Raw genomic sequence first — 19,944 nt, 5'->3', positions numbered from 1 at the left:
GCTCACCAATGCAGCGTGGCCAGTGCTAAAAGTGGGATGCCTGTCAAAATCTAGGAGCAGCAGTTTTGGTAAGATAGTGCTTACAGTGCAACCTTCAGCAACCTGGCTCAGTTAAAAAATATTTTTTTGCTGGGTTTGTCACCCTTTGTGCCTCTTCCCTCCCATTCTACACACATATTAAGCACTGAGCGTGGCCTCTTCAGAGACAGCAGCTTTGTGTATTCCACAGACACAACAGGTCCCAACACTCACTGAGACCTTGTGATCCATACTATATGTTTAATAAATGAGGGTAACCCATAAGTGACAGCACGCAGACCATCGCGTGCAAGGACCCACTGTCTCTGCATGGATCAGCATGTATTCTTGCATAGTGGGACCTCTAGCGGCTGCAGATTCTACTTCTGGGTTAAAGAGGAGGGGCGTCTCTGTAGGGCCCTTTCTACAACTTTGTCGACTATAGGTTAGCCACCCCTACAATAGACAAACCCATCATGTTAGACAAGCAGCGCTGGGGGGAGACCCTGCTACTCTTACTTATTTACCTGCTTATCTTTTGATCTCTCCATTTTCCCATTGCTAGGATTAGCGCTCCTAAATTGTATTCTTGTTTAGCAGCACATGTCCAAAAACTGGGATTCTAGTGCCATTAGGCTCTCTTTGGTTTGGGAACATTTTATCTAGAGCTGGTCAAAATTTTTCATTTAGAAAATGAACTTTTTTTTGCTTTTTAATTTTTTCATTTAAGATGAAAAGTTGATTTTCAAAAACAAAATTGAAGCTGAATTTTTGAACAATACTTATAATTTTCTGACCAGCTTTTTTCACCCTTTTGGAGGCTGTATTTGGCTGGCTTGCTGGATAAGGCCCAGGACTGGTTAGAAAACTAGGTGGCTTTTGGCAAGTCACTTAATATTTCTGTGCCTCAGTTTCCTGAACTGTATAAATGGGGATAATGACACTTATTCAACACAGTTAAACACATTAAGATCTTATTTGAGGTAGTGCAAATAGTGATGCCTATAGTTAAAGGTGGTTTGACGCATTTGATTATAAAACCTGTTTTCTGTCGCTTATAACTTTGCCCAACCTTAACCATTTAGCTGAAATTGTGAGCTGACTTTTTCCATGCTAGCTGTCTGTCTAAGACTGAAGATTTTTTGGAAATTTTTAGCAAAAATAGTTCACCTATTTCTCAGAAAGAATTTAGGGGAAAATATTATTTTGCCCATGTTGAAAAATTCTGAAAACTGTTTTGTTGAGAAATCCTAGTGCTTCTATTCTTTGGAGCAGGGAGTTGGAATTTGTCCAGAGGGTCACCTTGGTGTCAGGGATGTTCCTTTTGCTGTCCACCTGAAAAAATGCCCCAGGTCGGCAAGACACACACATGCACAAGCATGTTCCAATAAGCAATTTTTTTTTACTTTGGAACTTGGACTGAGTTGCATATGCTGTGCGTGTTCAGGTCAAGGCCAAAAAGCCCTAAACCCCCACATTTTATATGTCGTGTGAATATGAACAATACTACTCTGCTAGATCCTACAAGCCTGATTCTGGTCTCACATTATTTTTACACTAGAATAAGTAAATGACGTTACTTCTGATTTATGCCATTATGAGAGGAGAATCAGGATTTATATTCCCCCTCCCACACACCTTTTCACAAAACCATTATAAAGTTCCAACACCCCCAGGTTTGCTTTAGGTTCTATACTAGTCCTCTCCTCCACAGTGACTGAAATGCTTTGACACAGATATGTCTGCTGTACACAGCAATCACAAATGGAGATTGCTGGACAGAACACAGAGTTTATCAGCTATAGGCCAGAGATTCTGATCCTATAACAAGGCAGACTGGGCTTTGATCTTACCTGACTCCCTGAAAATTTCTCACACTCTCAATCTCCTCCCCGCCTGGATGAGGATAAAAAAAACCCACAAAAGCAAGTATTGCCTTGGCCAACAGAGGGTAATTCTGAAGTCTAATTAAATATTTGGCATAGGATAATTGTGGAAATCATGTCACAGGTTAGCTGGATGTGCAGCAAACTTCTTTCAGCTTGAAGGTGTGGGTGGTGGGCTTCCATCAGAGCCACTTACCCCTCTACACACTGATTCATGACTCACCCCCACCTCCCCACACAGTGTTTGCAATGTAAAGAAATCTCAGATAAATGGAATTATAATACATTTCACCCAAAGACACTTGTATCTTTTTTTTTTATTTGAGAGAATGTATTTGCAACACTGGAAAATACTTTTCATATAGGAGTCTTATTTTTGCTACTATACGCTGCGTATTAAGAAAGTGATCTTGCATTTTTACAGTGCTTTCCATCCAATTGGACCCCTAAGTGCTTTGCATATTGTGCTGTTTATACAAAACTGTATTTACAAGAGTAACTTTATCCGCTGTTGAAATGCAGCTACCTCTAGGATAGAATTTCAGCTACTGTTAAAAAGCACAAAACAACACAATCTAGCTGTTTAAGACAGGAAACAAGGAATAGCCTATCCAATTGAAATTACAGAGGGAATTAAGACAGACAGAATATGGCTACTCCAAACTGAAATGTGACCAGCATTCCAGGTTTAGTGCTATGGAATTTTCAGTTACCACAAAGAGTCACAGAACAGCATTCTGTAACAGCTTGCCCATGTTTTGAACCAGCACTGACTCAGAGGGAAGTACCTGTCACCTTAAAAAGAAGAACCACAAAAATCACATGCCATCCCTCATCATTGACTTGCTTAGAACCCAGCAGAACATCAGAATTGATTGAGTTGGAAATGAGGCGGTGGTGGCATTACACTTTCACTCATTTTGAGAGACCATGATTATCTTCTGTTCTCTTTAGGGTCTTCTGCTGAGCTCATCATCATAGTATTTGACTGTTCTTAAGGTGCCTGTTGAACGGATAGGTGCAAAATTGTCTGCTTTGGGTGGTGTATGTACGTAGCAAGTTCAGGCAGCTTCCCTGAAATAGGAAGGAGAGTTCTGGCTGAGTAGGAGAAAGCTGAGCATCATTTCAGTGGGAGTATTAAATATTGATGTGGTTTTTTTAACATTGATGTCACTGATTTATTTAAGGAGCTGTGCAGTATGCTGCTGGTGATAAATCTTTCAGATGCCAAGCTCATCCAGCTATAACCATGTTCTGGAACTGCAAAGTCTTTTACTACATGTATTTCTGCTGGTAAGTCCAGTTCACATGTGGAATGTCACAGCTGATGGAAAACATGGGGCATGCTTGAATTCTCCACCTCCGCTGTGAAAATGTTCTACGCAATAATTTGTATTGCCTTGTGTAATTTCTAACATGACTGCCTCAGTGATTAGTTTATCTCAGGAGTGAGGCTTTTGGGGGCAGGATGTTCTATGGGAAAGAGATGACTCTTTCATGTGTTGTTTAATAATTCACAGTTCATGAGCCTGTGCTTTTAGTCTTTCAACCAACCAAATCTGTCCTGTCTTAAAGAAGGCGCAGGGGGGTTTTATGAAATAATTACAGAAGGAATATTCAGATTCCAGACTAATTGTTCTGATGGACAGCAGGGGAATTACACTGGTGGGAGGTGAAATAAAAATCACAATACTGATGTAACTGTTCTATTTATCGAATAATCCACTCTGAATGAACAACTAAGAGTACTTGTGGCACCTTAGAGACTAACAAATTTATTTGGACATAAGCTTTCATGGGCTAAAACCCACTTCATCAGATGCATGGAGTGGAAAATACAGTAGGCAGGTATAACTACACAGCATATGAAAATATGGGAGTTGCCTTACCAAGTGGGGGATCAGTGCTAACGAGACAATTCAGTTAAAGTGGAAGTGGGTTATTCTCAACAGTAGAATACCAAGGGAGGAAAAATCACTTTTGTAGTGTTAATGAGGCCAATGTAATCAAGGTGGCCCATTTCAAACAGTTGACAAGAAGGTGTGAGTAACGGTAGGGGGAAATTAGTATGGGGAAATAAGTTTTTGTAGTAACCAATCCTCTCCCAGTCTTTATTCAGGCCCAATTTGATGGTGTCCAGCTTGCAAATTAATTCCAGTTCTGCAGTTTCTCGTTGGAGTCTGGTTTTGAAGTTTTTTTGTTGAATAATTGCCACTTTTAAGTCTGTTATTGAGTGTCCAGGCAGATTGAAGTGTTCTCCGACTGGTTTTTGAATGTTATAATTCTTGACATCTCCCCTTACTGTTACTCACACCTTCTCGTCAACTGTTTGAAATGGGCCACCCTGTTTACATTGGCCTCATTAACACTACAAAAGTGATTTTTCCTCCCACTTTCACTTTAATTGAATTGTCTCATTAGCACTGACACCCCCCACACTTGGTAAGGCAACTCCCATCTTTTCATGTACTGTGTATATATACCTGCCTACTGTATTTTCCACTCCATGCATCTGATGAAGTGGGTTTTAGCCCACGAAAGCTTATGCCCAAATAAATTGGTTAGTCTCTAAGGTGCCACAAGGACTCCTGGCTGTTTTTGCTGATACAGACTAACAGGGCTACCCCTCTGATACTGTACCTTGTCCTGCCTTGTTAATCTTCATCTCTAGACAAGATGCTCATGCACCACAGTGGTGAGCATGGTATAAAGTTCTAAACAGATAGGTAGGAGTATAAAAGGCTGTTTCTCTCCCAGCTGAAATGATAGGAACTCCTGGTAGGTGAAACTCTAGGATCAGCCATCTCAAGCAGTAATGCACTTTGAGGTTTATGTTTGTAAGTACAATCCTGCCTCAGGGCTTTATTACATAGCTGGTCCATTAACTAAGTGTGTGTGTTCACCATTTGTTCCTGCTCACCTTCCAGTAATCTGCTACTAGAAGACAAGTAGTTGCAATATCTAGGATTACGCTCTACTATGAGCCTTGCAACAGTCATCCATGCCTTTGTCACCATGCAACGTGCTCCATGTTGGTCTTCACCTTAACACTGCCTGGAAACTGAAGGCAGCAGCTTGCTTGCTAAGCAGAGTATATTGCCATAAGCATCTATGGTACTGATGCTCCAGAATCTGCACTGGCTGGCTGTGGTTTCCAGGCAAAATTTAACCTATAACCCCCTAAATGGATTAGGAGTAAAGGTGGTCAATCTTCTGACAGAACAGTTTTCCATTAGAAAATGCTGATTCAACAGAATCAAAACATTTTGTGGGAATGTATTAATTTAATTAACATTTTTATGGGAAATTATCAATACGTGTCATTTATAAAAAAGTGAAAGTGACAAGATCAAAATGAAGTATTTTCAGTAAGGCGCTCAGTCTCTCACACTTCCCTAACACACACACACACACACACACACACACACACACTGGCCCTCACACACACAGACTCTGCCTCTCACGAGTCACAGTTCCCCCAACACAGATTGTCATACACACTCTCACACTCCCCAACACACTGTCACACAGTCTCTCTCTCACACACATACACCCACACACACATTATTGTTGTTATTACTGACTGGAACTTCCTGTCAAAATGCTCGTGGTGAGCCAGGAGTGACTAGGGGCTGCAAGAGGGCCGTGGGCTCTGGCAAGATGCAGCATCCCTGTGACAGCGCGAAGCCTGCCTTGAGCCACTGCCGCAGCATCTGCTGCGTACAAAGCTCTGTGTGCGTCAGCAATGGGGGTGGGGGAGAGTTCTGGGGGTCCACAGGCAGGAGTGGTGGCTGTGCCCCTTCAACACACCAGGGCAGTGGTGCCAGCTGCGGACCGCCTTCAGTGAAGCATAGAGGCACCAGTTTAATAATACTGTGTAGGGCCCCATAAATCCTAAGGACGGCCCTATTCAGTATATTTTGTTTAGTGAAAAATACTGAGATTGACTTTTTGTTCTGATTTGGAACAAAACAAAAGTTTGAAATCTCAACATTTCCCACAGGACAGAAGTTCCATTTTTCATCCACCGTTAATTAGGTGCTATGAACCAGAGAGTCGTTTCTCTCTGCGGTGTTAGCACAGTTGAGATCCGCAGAGGCACTTGAGCTAATGCCCTGTTGTTTAAATGAGAAGGGACTGCTAACAGGATGTTCTCTTTGGGTGCCCTGTGAGTGTGTAAATAAGTTAAATATATGGGTGAGTTGGGACTATAATCCATTATATGTGTGTGCTGCATTGGGAGCAGGATATGGACTCGTTCATTTACATCTTTGTATTTCCAGGGCACCAGTCTCCAAGATATCCAGACATTACAGAAGGCTGTAAGATTGAAGGGAACATATGAGCTTTAACATATATATATATATATATTTTCAAGGCCACTTGTACAGAGACCCCTAAGGCATAAATGAAACAGTCTTCATACGTAGCCTGGTCCTTCTTTGGCAATGTAGTCTTCACTGCCTGCATGTTGCAGAATTTGCAAGCAAAAATGTTGAGCAATATTTTCAAAACTATTTAAGGGATAGATGCACCAAAGGACTTAGGTGCTTAACTCCCACCTTAGGTGCTGAAATCCCAGAGTCAGGCCCCACTGGAATTCACGCACCACCACCCACTCCCCCCTCACACTCAGCTGCTGCCAAGTCTGTAGGTGCCTAAACTTGCTTTGAACCTACATTTTTGCAGTAAAAGATCCCTAGGCACCTATGTTTGTGCCTCTGTGCGTGTGCAGACATCTGGATGTCTAAATCCTAGAGCGAAGTAAAACCCAGGGGAAAGATAGGCATTCCTCCGCTTAACTCGCCTGCAGGGCCCTAGCCAGTAAGCATGCTTAGAGCTCACCTACTGGATCAGCCCCCTATAGGCGAGAATACACAAAAAAGCAGGGCACGGGAAGCTCTCTCATATCTTTTAGCCTAGTGCAGTAGTTCTCAAACTTTCATACTGGTGACCCCTTTCACACAGCAAGCCTCTGAGTGAGAACCCCCTTTTACATTTAAATTACTTTTTTATATTTTTAACACCATTATAAATGCTTGAGGCAAAGCAGGGTTTGGGGTGGAGGCTGACAGCACGTGCCCCCCACCCCTCCATGTAATAACCTCACAACCCCCTGAGGGGTCCCGACCCCCAGTTTGAGAACCCCTGGCCTATTGGTTAGAGTACTTACCTGGGATGTGGGAAGCACCCAGTTCTCCCTCCCTGTGCGGGAGAAGGTATTTGAAGAGGAGTCTGCCACCTTTCAGGTGAGTGCCCAAGCCACTGGGCTATGGGATATTCTGGTGTGTGGTCCCTCAGTCTCTCCTGTCGAAGCTTTGTCACACTAAATAAATTTCAGAAATTCATTGGAGCAAGGGGCCTGGATCCTGGGTTCCCAGTTGAGTGCTCTAACCACTATGCTCCAGAATCACTCCTGCTTGTGTTCTCTCTCTCTCCAAATCATTCTTTCATTATTTACCCACAGGAGAGCTTGAGGGAGCCCCACATTGGAATATCCCATAGCTCAGTGGTTCGGTCATCCTCCTCCTTCCCCTCCTTCCCCCCAGGCTTCTTGCAAAAACAGCCTAGGCACCTAGCCCCAAGAGAGGGTTGAGAATCCCAAGCAGAGGGAGGTGCCCCCCTTGCCGCCCAGATTTAGGTGCTGAACATTGTGAGAGCAGCAGTGCTTAGCGCACACCCCTTGGCTTGGCATCTCCCATGTAGGCAAGAAGCCACCTAGCATGCTGGCTTTTGTGAACCCCTTTCTGAGGCACCTCCCTCTCCCCATTCATTGTACGGGGGAGGAGGTGCCAAACTCAGACTTCATGGATCCCAGTGAATTTCTGGGCACCTAAAAGGTAGGAGTGGCAAAGCTCAGCATCACCAGGCCCACATTTCTTAGGGCTAGATCCACAAAGTGATTTAGAAGGGTGAGTCACACTGAAGGTCAATAGACTCTTAAGTCACTTTTGAAAATAGCACTTAAGCTTCTAAGTCACTTAGGCATTTTTGAAAGTGTTAGCTTTTTTTACCCAGCCTCTATTAACAGGTAACAGCCAAGTCTGCTCACTGTGACCCCTTGCCACTTCCCCAGACTTCTTCCTACCTTGGCTTGTCTCTAGGGCGGCCCTTTCCCCCAGCACCTTTCCAGGCTCTGTAGAATCCTTTCTAGCTCTGGTAGCAAGCAAACGCTTTCCTCATGGCGATCCAGCACCTGTCCTTTTATCCAGGCTACTCCGCGGCTCCATCCCTGTGATCTCTCCATGACTCTCCTAGCCTATTAGCAGAGTTCTCTCTCAGGAGACGATCCCAAAGCCAAGTAGCCTCTTTCCTCCTTCTGCCCTGAAACTCTTCCTTTATGTTAATTAGCCACCCAGTTCCTCCCCATTGGGTCTCATCCTTAATTGAGTCTGATACACCCTGTAGTTGCCACCAGGTGCCATAACTGAGCGCTTCAGCTCCCCTTAACCCTTTCAGTGCCTGTGTGGGGTATGCACTCCATTATACCAACCCCAACCTCCTCCACTCTCTACTTTGGAGATTTAACAGAGATGCCCAGAAAGGGCTTTTCTTTCAGCTCAATTGTTGAGCCAGTTCTTTCTACCCCTGTGTTTCTCAAACTGGGGTCGCCACTTGTGTAGGGAAAGCCCCTGGCGGGGCAGACTGGGCCGGGCCAGTTTGTTTATCTGCCCCGTCCTCAGCCCATGCCGCTTCCAGCAGCTCCCATTGGCCTGGAGCAGCAAACTGCAGCCAGTGGGAGCCGCGATCGGCCGGACCTGCGGATGGGGCAGGTAAACAAACCGGCCTGGCCTGCCAGGGGCTTTCCCTACACAAGCAGCAACCCCAGTTTAAGAAACACTGATCTACCCAGACCATCTCCCCCTGCACACACGTGCCCATGCACACACACATTAGCACCCATTTGGGTTTCTTTAATGTCATTTAATCAAACAGGTAAAAAGATTGCACTTTCCAGTATATATAATCCATTTCACCTATACAAATAATTTATAATCTATCTACATCATATACAACTATACATAGTTAATACCTATATACATCAGTACAAATTCAATGCTACCACACAAGTCTCTGGTTATGTCTAGAGTGCCAGGCGAGTTGAACTTATAGTTAAATCCCAAGGCAGGCGAACATGTGAGGAGCTGTTTGTCAGCCTCTCAAATTACTGCCCTACATAGCAGCTCATAGGAAGAGAAGTGCTGGCTTCATCCAGGCATTTCTTGACCTCCTTTGCCATCATTAGTCATGGGGTCTCTCTTGTATGTGTCTCCTGGGGCCAAATTCATCTCTTTTCCACATAAACTTTATGTTCTTGCTTGTCAATAATTTACAATAAGCCATGAGTAAACTGAGGTTGAAGACAATGCTGTTTATGCTGAAGAAATGAAAGCCCTGTTGCTGAATGCTTCTGCCTTTGTTTATCTTGTATCCCCTCGTTACGGCTCAGGAGCTGAGGTTAGCTGAACTTGGAACGAGATGGCTAAATCTTCTAGCATAACGAAAATATTTCCTTCAGTGGCTCTGGTGAGATCCGAATACAAGGAAGTGCAGTGCAGTAGGGGTGAAGGAAATTTCCTGAATTAAACTTTTGAATTATTTTTGTAACCCCACTGATTATGGAACAACAATAGGGCTTGGCTTTTTTTTCCCCTGGAGGAAAAAGTCCAATATACAATTTTCATAAGTGGAATACCACACTTTGGGGAGTATAGCTCTTCGTGAAATCACAGTTCTCGAGTACTTGAGTCACTTGGCAGTACAGTGAATACACACCCAAGCCATGAGTGTCTCATAATAAGTGAGGATGCCCCATGGTGTGTGTGAGATTCTCATAGGCACATTTACTTTTTTTGTAATTAAATGATTCTGGGGAGCTGCCAGGCTCTCCTGTTGCTAGGGCGCCTCTCACCTGCCATCAGTTCTAAAGGTGATTTGCCAGCAGACAGTTTATTTCAATAGAGCTTCCCAGGGAATTGTTTTTATGTTTATGTTTTATGCAATACGCTAAGCTGGGAGTTTGTAAAACTTTAGCTAGAAAGTAAACGATAAAAATGTTTGCAGTGAGGGGAGAGAGTAAGTTGTTGTTTGATCTTAAAAATCGCAGAGCAGGGCAGTGATGGGAGCTGCAGGAGGGTTGAGACAATCTATAAAGCCTACATGGGGGAAAATTTAACCCAAACTTCCCCAATGTCCACAGGGCCTAAATGTCCAAGAAATCCTAATGTCATCAAAATCTTTGGGCCTTAATCAAGGCAGTTCTGTGAAGGGTTATTTAGAGGGGCTCGATCTAAACATTGCAGCCCAACATTTCAAACTTGGATACCTAAAGTTTGGTTGGATACATTCTTATTCCACATGTAGGCACTAAATTAAGTATCCCGATTGTCAGAGGAACAGTTCCCATTGGCCAGACAAAAATCACATCCCAGCCTGGCCAGCAGTTCCATGGCAAGAGTGTGGAGTCACTTCTGGGGGTAGGGGGGATGTTGTTTTCCCTGCCATACTCCTGTAGGGATTCTTCTGGGGGGTGCAGCTTGAAGTCCCACCAGCAGCTCTTGTGGGAGTCTTGCTGGCTTACCCCTCAGCTGGGATGCACTGACTCAGCACTCCCCTACGGACATCTTCATCAGACAGCACCATCGCCTGTTCGGGCTGCTTTGGCTATGAGCAGAATCTCTTGGGGAGCGTGTGCTGCACTTGAGACCTTATGGAACTGCAAATTAACCTGGCCCAATACGCACTACACTAAAACGCATTACCACCTGTAAACTGCTCTGGGCTCTCAGGCACTCCTCACCAGTCTATAGCACGTGAACCAAACAGAAAGCACATGAAGGCCAAGAAACTAGAGAAGCCACTGATGGGTTCTTTGGGTAGCTGTTTCTTGCATCCTTGTTACAAAGCAACACTGGCAATGAGGTGTGGGAGCAGAGAACAATTTGGGGTTTGTGTAACCCCGTGTTTAGGAACAGACACTGATAGTCTCACGCAAGGAAGGTCTAATGATCACATCTATCAGGATTTAAGGGAAACCTTGTTAGCGCTGTTCTGGACATTCTGGATTAGATCCGACAAGTTAATGAATCTGCACGGGGTATCTGAAATGACTTCAGCTGGCAACGAGCAAGAATGAAGATAGGAACTTGTGCACCTGCTGCTGTGGGAGCTTTGTTTGATCCTAGCCAAAGTCACTAGCATGGAAGTCCATGGCAGTTTTTCCACAGACCTCAGTGGGAGCTCAGCAGACCCTAGTGATGCACATGTTCTACCCAATTCCAATCAGCCCTGACAAGCTTTCTTCTTTGCTGAGTGAATGTTCGGAGGCAATTGCCTGTGTGCCCAAGGTGACTCAAATATATTGCTTTGGAACAGAGACCGTGGCTTCAGGTGTATCTGCGCAGCACCCAGCACAATGGGCCCTGATCCCTGATTAGGGGTTTCAGACACTACTGTAATATAAAATATTAAATAATAATTGCACCTTGTGCCACACCTAAAGCAAGCAGAAGCCAAACTCTGCCAGCTTGTCTCCAATCCTTCTCCCGAAGAAACCCCTCCTCCCCTCTCAAGGTATTTTACTGACACACAAAGAAGAATAACAGTCTGACTCCTGCTTATCTCCCTCCATGCTCAGTTCCACAGCCCAGCCCCACTCTCCAGCATTACAGGAACTCCTGCTGTTCCACCTTCTCCCAGGCTCTGCTCCTTGGCTCAGACCTAAGCCACGGCATTATAACAGTTTGCCTGATTTTTACTTTCTTCTTTGAGCCCTAACATCCCGTCCAGTTGTAGCTTTACAAGAGAAATGGTTGTGAAGTCACTGTAGGTGGCTTTTAGCGTGTTCTTCAGTCCTCATTCTATTGTGACCCAACCAGGGATTCTTACAAATGCCTCTCATGTCAATTTTTTCTTATCTTCTTCACTGGATGATGCCTGCAAATGTGTTGATGGGCAATAGCAAAGATTTGGGCATGTATTTGGCCAGTCCCACATCCTCCGGTTCATGCAGGCTGAATTTCATTGTCCTTGTCTTTTGCAAGCAATAGCTGGGTTCCAGGCAAGGAGAAACTTCCACACTGCAAGAGAAGAAAGAGACTTTTACTAAACATGCCGAATCATGGGCCAAATACTGACCTCAGTTACACCAGTGTATATCCAGAGTAACTCCATTGGCTTTGGCTGTTGCTTTGGGTTTACATCCATGTAACTAAGATTTATAATCTGTTTGTAATCTTGCACTGGCTTTTGCTAGAAAGATTATCTAATTCATATTATTATTGTTATTACATAGCGCTTTGGGCTAGCCTTAATTTGATTCAGGGGAATGCAAACTGTATGGACTACAAATGGGCCTGAATCAAAACTCCACCTTCAAACTCCCCAGAACTTTGAAGGCATTTGAAATCCAAACCCAGGTCCAAATTTTGCATTTGACTACAGTCAAAATCCTTTAATCTAATTCCCTTGAACTTTGGGAGGTTCAAATTCCAGATCCAAATGTTGAGGCTTGAGCCTGTGTAATACATTAACACTTCACTTCTCCATCACTGAAAGGCAGCCACTGCTGATGCAGCATGTGGCAGCTTTTAATGGTGCCCACAATGCCCAGTGATTTTAGGACAGAAAACCAAGGAGAAAACTGTCTCAGTTTGAAACTGCTGGAGGAAATTTACTAACGCGGAATGTAATTACTCAGAGTGGACTTCTGCCACGATTCCAAAGCTAACACCCTGCTGTTTGCACAAAAAGTGCCATGGGACCTTTATGAAGACAAGAAGCAAGAACCTTGGTTTTACACTTCATCCAAAAGATTGCAGTCTCCCCCAACACAAGCTTTTATCCAGGGGGAAAAAGCACCATCTATGAATTGCATTTCTCACAGCAACCAGTTTGCTTCCTCTCTGACTTCTTGAAGGCCTCATTTGTAGTCTCTGTAAACGTTTCACACACTGCACCATTATCCGTGAGCTTCACACAATGTGTCCCTTGGTGAGGTTTGTAAGAAACTGCTGTTAAGTCTTTTTTACCTGCTGGGCCCCAAATCTTTCAGGTTACACTGCTGCCAGAGGCTACTAGCTATAGGTGAACTAGGCAGCTGCGTATTTGCATCAGATTTCTGGGCAGCTGCGTAAGATGACATATTTGGCCCAGCCGCCCTTCCATTATGACGGAGGGGCGGCTGGGCCAAATTTGAGTGGGGCTGTGACTGAGAATGCCAGGTCGCAATGCCACTCAATCAGATTTGGCCCAGCCACCCCTCTGTCACGGAGAGGCAGCCAGCCAAATCTATTGTCCTAGGCTTACAGGGAGGAGAGGGCGGCACGCTGAAGTTTTGCCTAGGGCGGCAGATTGTCTTTGGTGCCCTCTGGCTGTTGCCATGGGAAATCCCTTCCTCCAGGCTTGGAGGGAAGCACATCCCACCCACAGGGCTGTTTACAGATCACCGGCCTGTCTCTTACACCCAACTGTTCCTTTGATGGGCAACCCAGAATCACAATCAGCTTTCTTGGAAGGCAGTTCCCTCAAAATCCTCTTCAACAGTGGAAAAGAAACACAGATAGAAAGAAATAGAATAAGACTCGCTGTTGGCTATGTGTAACGACGGAGAGAGAAAACAGGGGAGGAGAGGGCAAAAGAGGAGGGTAGCCAGAAACTAGGAAAATCAGAGATTTCAATAACCTTTGCCCTAAATAAGAAATGGAGCTTCATTTTCAGGCCTTACATTGTGAGCAAGCAAACTGGCCTGTTTGCATGCCAGCTGCTATCTATGCACTAATACTCATGCACCAATACCAGTTTGCACACCCGGCCATCAGAGCTGCATATGCAGCATTTATGTGCACAGTTATGTGCACAGTTATGTGCACAGTTGGGTGTAATGCTCTGGTCTAGTGTATGATCACATCTCCTCCAAGTGGCTGATTTGTGACTGTACAGCCAACTTCTGTTACACAAAGGGCTTTTCCTTCCGCTCAATTGTTGAGCCAGTTTAGAAAAGGGACACATTTTCATACACAAAAAAGAATCTTCCTTTTCTTTGTCAAATAATTTTGACTGTTGACATTTTCCAACCAGCTCTACTCAAGTGGTAGCTTGCGTTTTTGGGATTAGAGTCCTGGGTTCAAACCCCTGCAGATGACTGTGGTGGCTGCATATGAATTGGTACATGATATGTTTTTGTTGGTGGTGCTACTTGGGGCAAAATTATGAAATTGTGATTCTTAAAATACAAATCCAGCCTGCTCAAATTCTTGAAAGAACCTCATTTTTTGCTGCTATATTATCAAAGCTGCTCACACAGACTACTCCCTCCCACCTTCAGATTTCTACAGTGCCTTTTATCCTGAAGGTTCCCAAATCACTCTACAAGCTGTAGAGAAGAATCATTTCCACCACCACAGAAATGCAGCCACGCTGGGGTAGAACTCAAGAAACTCTTTAACAGTAAATAACATTCTACGACAGTTTCAAGCAAGAAATGAAGATTCCTGTATTCATATCCAGTGCATCATGTGCAAACACGCACTTGGATAATGCTTTCTATCCACGAATCTCAAAGAAGAGCTCTGTGGAGCTTGAAAGCTTGTCTCTTTCACCAACAGAAGTTGGTCCAATAAAAGATGTTAACTCACCCACCTTGTCTCTTACAAGCATTAATGAGTTAGGCTTAAGAACCTCCCTATGGGAACTAGGAGAGTATAATCCACACCTTACAAATGGGAAGGTGGGACTACTGAGATATTGTGGAAGTTTGTGACAGTGTTGGGAAATGAGCCAGATCTCCTAACCCCCAGTCATCTGCTTGAGCCACTCTCTTTTATCATTTACTATATGATAGAATAGTTTGCATTGACATAGTGTTTTCCAGGCAAAGATCTCAAACCACTTTACAAAGGAAGGTAAATATCACTGACTTCATTTTACTCTGGCGATAGCAGGCACAGGGAGGTCATGTGATTCACCCAGGTTCTCTCACCAAGTTAGAAGCAGAGTCAGGACTAGGACCTGTATCTCCTGATTTCCAGGCCTGGGCACTAGCCAACATCACCTCCTCTGTAATCCTGACAACCCTTGTGAAAAGACATGTTGTGTCTCCGGGGAAGTCTAACTTTAAATCAATAGCTTGATGCTTGTTTAAAGCCTTACAGCAAAGTAGCCTTACCCGACCACGTTCGTGTAGGTCCTTCTGAAGTCCTTGTCCAGGCACAGATTGAAGGTCCTTTGTTCCATGCTCTGGATTTTGATATTACGTGTTCTGATCTTGTTTGCTGCTGACTGGAACAACAGGGGGAAAAAAAGCCCTGCTGAATTTTTCACGTACCTTCTCAAGGCTGCACCAAGACAGATGGCGAATGTGTGTGCATGCGCACATCTATTTTTGAACCTTGGAACACAAGACACGACTGCTGGAATAAAGAGGGAACTGGCTCCTTCCTTTTATTTCCCCCTGGAACAAATTGGCCAATATTTTCAAAAGCAGCCAGTGATTTGGGTGCCTAACTTGTGGCTCCTTAAAGGACACCTACAGCCCCAGTTGATGTCAGTGAGAGATGCCGATGCTTAATAACTCTGAAAATCAGGCCCCTTTAAGGTGTCCCAAATTAGGCCTCCAAAATCACTGGCCAGAGTCCACAGTAACCGGGGAGGCCTGGTGCTCAAGCAGCCTTACAAGGGATTGCTAGTGTTAGAGTCTTGGGGTGAGATGTCCCACCCCCCGCTCTAGATCCTTTATGCCAGCGTGGGAAGGTTTCCCCTGACACAGGCACTGCAAAGCTGCTTTCTGAGGACCCCTTTGCGAGCCCTGGTGTAGCCTGGGGTCATGCTGGAGGTGGGGCAGGAAGGGTGAGTCAGGGGCAGGGCTACAGTGCTCAGTGCTGCAGCGATTCTAGGCAGCACAGCGGAGATGGGGGAGGCTGTCATAACCTTGACAGGCCCCTAGGGCTGTATAAGGTACACTGGATTCCCCAGAGCAGCCCAGGTTTGGGAGGGCACAAAGGTGGCTTATAGCCCCCCTCCCCTTGGGCTGTGAGTCACTGAATCTCACCCAGGATGCCTGAAATATGTGGGAATAGGTGATAAAGAAACAGGCCCTTGGTCCATTTGGCTCTAAAGGATATGTCTACACTGCAATTGGAGGTGTGATTGCCACTCACACAGGCACACCCAAACTAGCTTTAAGCTAGCTAAAAGTAGCAGTGAAGATCTTGTGGCACTGGCTGTACAAGCTCCTAGCTCACAACAGGGTCTGTGCTGCTGCATCTGCACTGCTAGATTAGAGCTAGCAGCGGGGAGCCCACACAAGCTGCCCTCATACCTTCAGTTATACCAAGCCCTCTTTGCACCATTCTGGCGGGGCAAAGGGGCCTGTAAAAAAGGATCAAACTCTATATCTAGTGGATGTTTGTCCTCTGGATCATAATATCTACTACACACCAAGGCACACTGCTCCAGTGGCAGAGTCTTGCAGAGGAAAAATGCTAATGCACGGGCAGTACTGAGGGACAGTGACAGAGCTGCTTGGGTTTCCAGCAAAAAGCTGAAATTTGACAGGGCAGAAAACAAACTGAAACCACTTTCTGAGCAACTCTGTGCAGTATCTCCTCCTCCTTTTGCAGAGCAATGGGGGATTTCCTTCTCCAGTCTTTGCTATAGCAATAAGTAAAATCTCTAATAATCAAGCTTCTAATTACGTTTCTCCACCTACATCATTCATTCATTCCAAAGGATCCTGAGCAATGGGCCAGATCCTGCAAACCCAGCTGCGCGCACTATTTCCTACCCTGAGTAGCTTCCTGGCCAATAATAGGCTGTTCATAGTAGTAAGCAGTAGCCTCAGTAGCATCTGTGGGGTCAGGCACTCTAAGTCCTGCCCTGCATCCCAGGTGGACCCATCACTGAGAGCACTGGGAGTCTGGGGTGCTGTCTTCCTTTTTTAACACCCTTATTCTGCCATGTGGACAGGACCCTTACACCACATCTGTGTAGCCAGGTTGGCTGGTCCTCCTTCCTCTGCAGCCGTCTGGGATTTTCTGGGAGACCTCTCATTTAAGCACTGTCCTGGCCCAACATTGCTCAGCTTGTGATTCTAAATCACCACCTCCAAGGGACAGGGGTGCCGGGGGTCCCCCCACTTTTTACCGGCCATAAGGGCGAGCGATGGGTGGGAAGGGGCAGAGAGGAGTGAGCGGGAGGCAGGGTCTCAGGGGAAGGGGCAGTGTGAGGGGCAGGGCCATGGTTCAGGTGCCTGTGCCCCCCCCCTTTTAGGATGCTTCCACCACTCCTGCCAGGGGGTCACAGCTACTTACAGAAAATGATTTTCCCGACAGGTTGGAGGTTTTGACGACTTCAGCAATATTTACATTCAAGCACGCCAGATCTGCAACAAAATCGGGGCATTAGACTGAGAATAAAGCACAGGTCAGCCCAGCTTGCCTTGTCTTGGCTGGGTGAGGTCTTCTGGAACCACTGCTAACCCTTCTTGGTGTGCTTCCCACCACCCCCAAAGGTACTACGTTAGAATGAGAGTTTGTCTGCCTGGGGCGCCTGGGTACAGCTCCTAGCATCAGCCTGCAGGGGCCCCGGAGAGCAACACAAGTTACTCCTGTCTTATCCCCTTGCACTAGATAAGGCTGAGAGCGCTGCCTTTGTAGTGACTCCATCCTCTGCCACCCCAAGGGGGTATCTCCACTGGGGCTCATGGGGCGGACGCAAAGCAGGAGCTATGACAGCTGAAAGTCTATCCCCCAAAGACATCTCTTTCTTTCTTCCTCCCTTCCTCCTCGGGCAGGCAAATGCAGAAGAGGTGGGATATAATGGCACAAAGAAGCATAACTGAGTCCAATGCTGCATCCTCAGTTACTGGGAGCTCCCTAAAAGTGGGGCATGAGACTCAACAGCCAGATACTTGACCATGAGCTGTAGTGATCATGTCTGCAGCACATGGGTACGCATGCAGCACGGACTCAGCTCCCCCAGCCCAGCCAAAGCATGCGCTGAGCATTCTGGGATGGATTCTCTGGGGGCCAGCCTCTTCTTTGGCTTTTCCAAGGTCCTGCTCAGGAGTCCCCAAAACACTGAATAGTTGGCAGCTCAGCAAACAGTGCCCCACCAGGAAAATCCTCACCTTCTGTTTCACTGGAGGGAATGGCTTTCATCACCAGGCCGGTAGATCGCAACGAGACTTCTACCTCCTTCTTCCGATTACTCAGCAAAACCTGCACAAAAGGCACATTTCACTCAGTTACAAGTGAGGGATTAACATGTTAGGCCTGAATGAAACCAACTGGGTGCCTGATCCAGAGCTAAATTTGTTTTTTCATTTGATTTCTCTCTCCCCTCCCCCTCCTCTCTGCATCTACAGTCACATTTTTCCTCTGTCTGTTTTTCACTTTGCTCCACTTTCTGCTCCACTTTTCACCCCACTGGATTTCCTCCCTCTGCAGCTTTTCTCACAGCCTCTCCTAAGCAAACCTGAAAGCATTCATGTTCCAGTTGAGCTTTCAAACCCGCAATATTTGGGTGGGTTCGAAACGAGGCAAGACACGGTCACCCAGCCCCTGGTTAAACCCAAAAAGACACCCTGCCAGTCCCTCTTAATGACAGAAAAAGCATAAGATTAGGAGTGGGGAAAACCCATCTAAATTTGAGAGGAAAAAAGGTGGGAAAATTATAAATATAAAGGGCCATGTTTCAAAAAAACAGATTCTAAGCTGCTCAGGCAGAACAGGGAATCATAGAATCGTAGGACCTCGAAAGTTCTTTTAGTCCAGTCCCCTGCACTCAAGGCAGGACTAACTATTATCTAGACCAGCCCTGACAGGTGTCTGTCTATCCTGCTTTTAAAAATCTCCAGTAACAGAGATTCCACAACCTCTCTGGGCAATTTATTCCAGCGCTTGCACATGTGTCTGCGTATTTAGCACCAGATTCTGCCTCTCTAATTCAGACTCAATAATGTCGTACTCCGTGAGTAGCATCACTGATTTCAGTGAGACTGGCCGCTGAGTAAAGCACTACGCAGTCTAAATAAGGGTGGCAGAACTGGGCCTGTAGGCTTTGTCTAGACAAGGAAAAAGATGTGTGTTCTGAAAAAAGTGTCAGCTAACATGATTTTAAACACTGCTTAGTGGCTAGTGTTGGGGGATGAACACCTTTACAAACACATTAGCTGGACACTGGCAACGCTCAGAGACTCAAAACAAAGGGAAACGATTACTACGATAGATGATCGAAGTGTTCATTGAAAAGTACCCCTCCTCTGTAGATGTGCAATAGGAGGAAAAAAGAGGGCCCATTAGAAGTCATAATCCCATAGGCTAGACTCTACAGTTAACCAGTAAGGGGTCTTGTGCGTCCTAATCAATATTTCCAGGACAGGGGGGATCGGATTTCCCAGGAACAGCTGGCTCATTATTACAAAGGCTGATCCCGAAGCCGGCATCTCTTTTCAGGTACGATGATGTCCTGGCACATTCAGCCCTCAAGCAATGTATGTGCTGAAAGGAGCATCTCACGGGCAAAAGCAAAGGCAGTTTTCCCTTGTTGCTGCGATCTGCCCCAGAGCCCCTGCATGCAGAGAGCTCCCAGATCCGCCAAAAGGAGTCCTGCGAGCAGTAAGGCCATGGGACAAAGAGTCGCATCTTACCTTGCTATACGTTACTGCGAGATCTGCCCCATGGACTTCCAGCGTTGTTTTCTTCTTTGTTTGCATATGGTCTGGAAGAGGGAAATCAATGGGAAGTGAGGGCCCGAATGGCAACATTGTTCATTTAGCGTATACATCCATCTGCAATGCAAAGACACCCATTGACTCCAATGGGAGCAGGATTGGGCTATATTGCTGTAGGTTAGTTCTAACGGCAGAATTAGGAGCTAGGAGGTTTCCTTTCCTGTTCTTTTACCAAGTGTCCCCCACCTACCACCAATACTTGGAGGCAGAACGTCTTGCAAATGTTTTTTTCCAATTTCTCCCCCCCACCCCACACACACTCTTGGAGCCTTGTGGCTTCCGTTACTGTGTGTGGAAGGATGCAGGGGT

The 19,944-nt window shown here is 45.6% G+C and overlaps 1 protein-coding gene across 3 annotated transcripts in view; it reads right to left on the bottom strand.

Annotated features, from left to right (window-relative positions):
- Nucleotides 1-8,814: 8,814 nt before the first annotated feature.
- PIK3R6 (phosphoinositide-3-kinase regulatory subunit 6) overlaps nt 8,815-19,944 on the bottom strand; it is a 70,263-nt gene continuing 59,133 nt past the window's right edge. For all 3 annotated transcript variants that reach the window (XM_054048367.1, XM_054048368.1, XM_054048369.1), the window contains exons 16-20: nt 19,552-19,622; nt 18,031-18,121; nt 17,213-17,283; nt 15,070-15,182; nt 8,815-11,983 (exon numbers count right to left, since the gene is read on the bottom strand). In XM_054048367.1, coding sequence (XP_053904342.1) covers nt 11,827-11,983; nt 15,070-15,182; nt 17,213-17,283; nt 18,031-18,121; nt 19,552-19,622 — 503 coding nt within the window. In that variant the 3' untranslated portion in view covers nt 8,815-11,826. The remainder of the gene's footprint in view (nt 11,984-15,069; nt 15,183-17,212; nt 17,284-18,030; nt 18,122-19,551; nt 19,623-19,944) is intronic.

This window comes from Malaclemys terrapin, chromosome 13, assembly GCF_027887155.1.
Source record: "Malaclemys terrapin pileata isolate rMalTer1 chromosome 13, rMalTer1.hap1, whole genome shotgun sequence".
Classification (NCBI taxonomy): Eukaryota; Metazoa; Chordata; order Testudines; family Emydidae; genus Malaclemys; species Malaclemys terrapin.
Note: the sequence above shows the minus strand (reverse complement) of the source record. Positions and strands in the feature narration are given on the sequence as shown.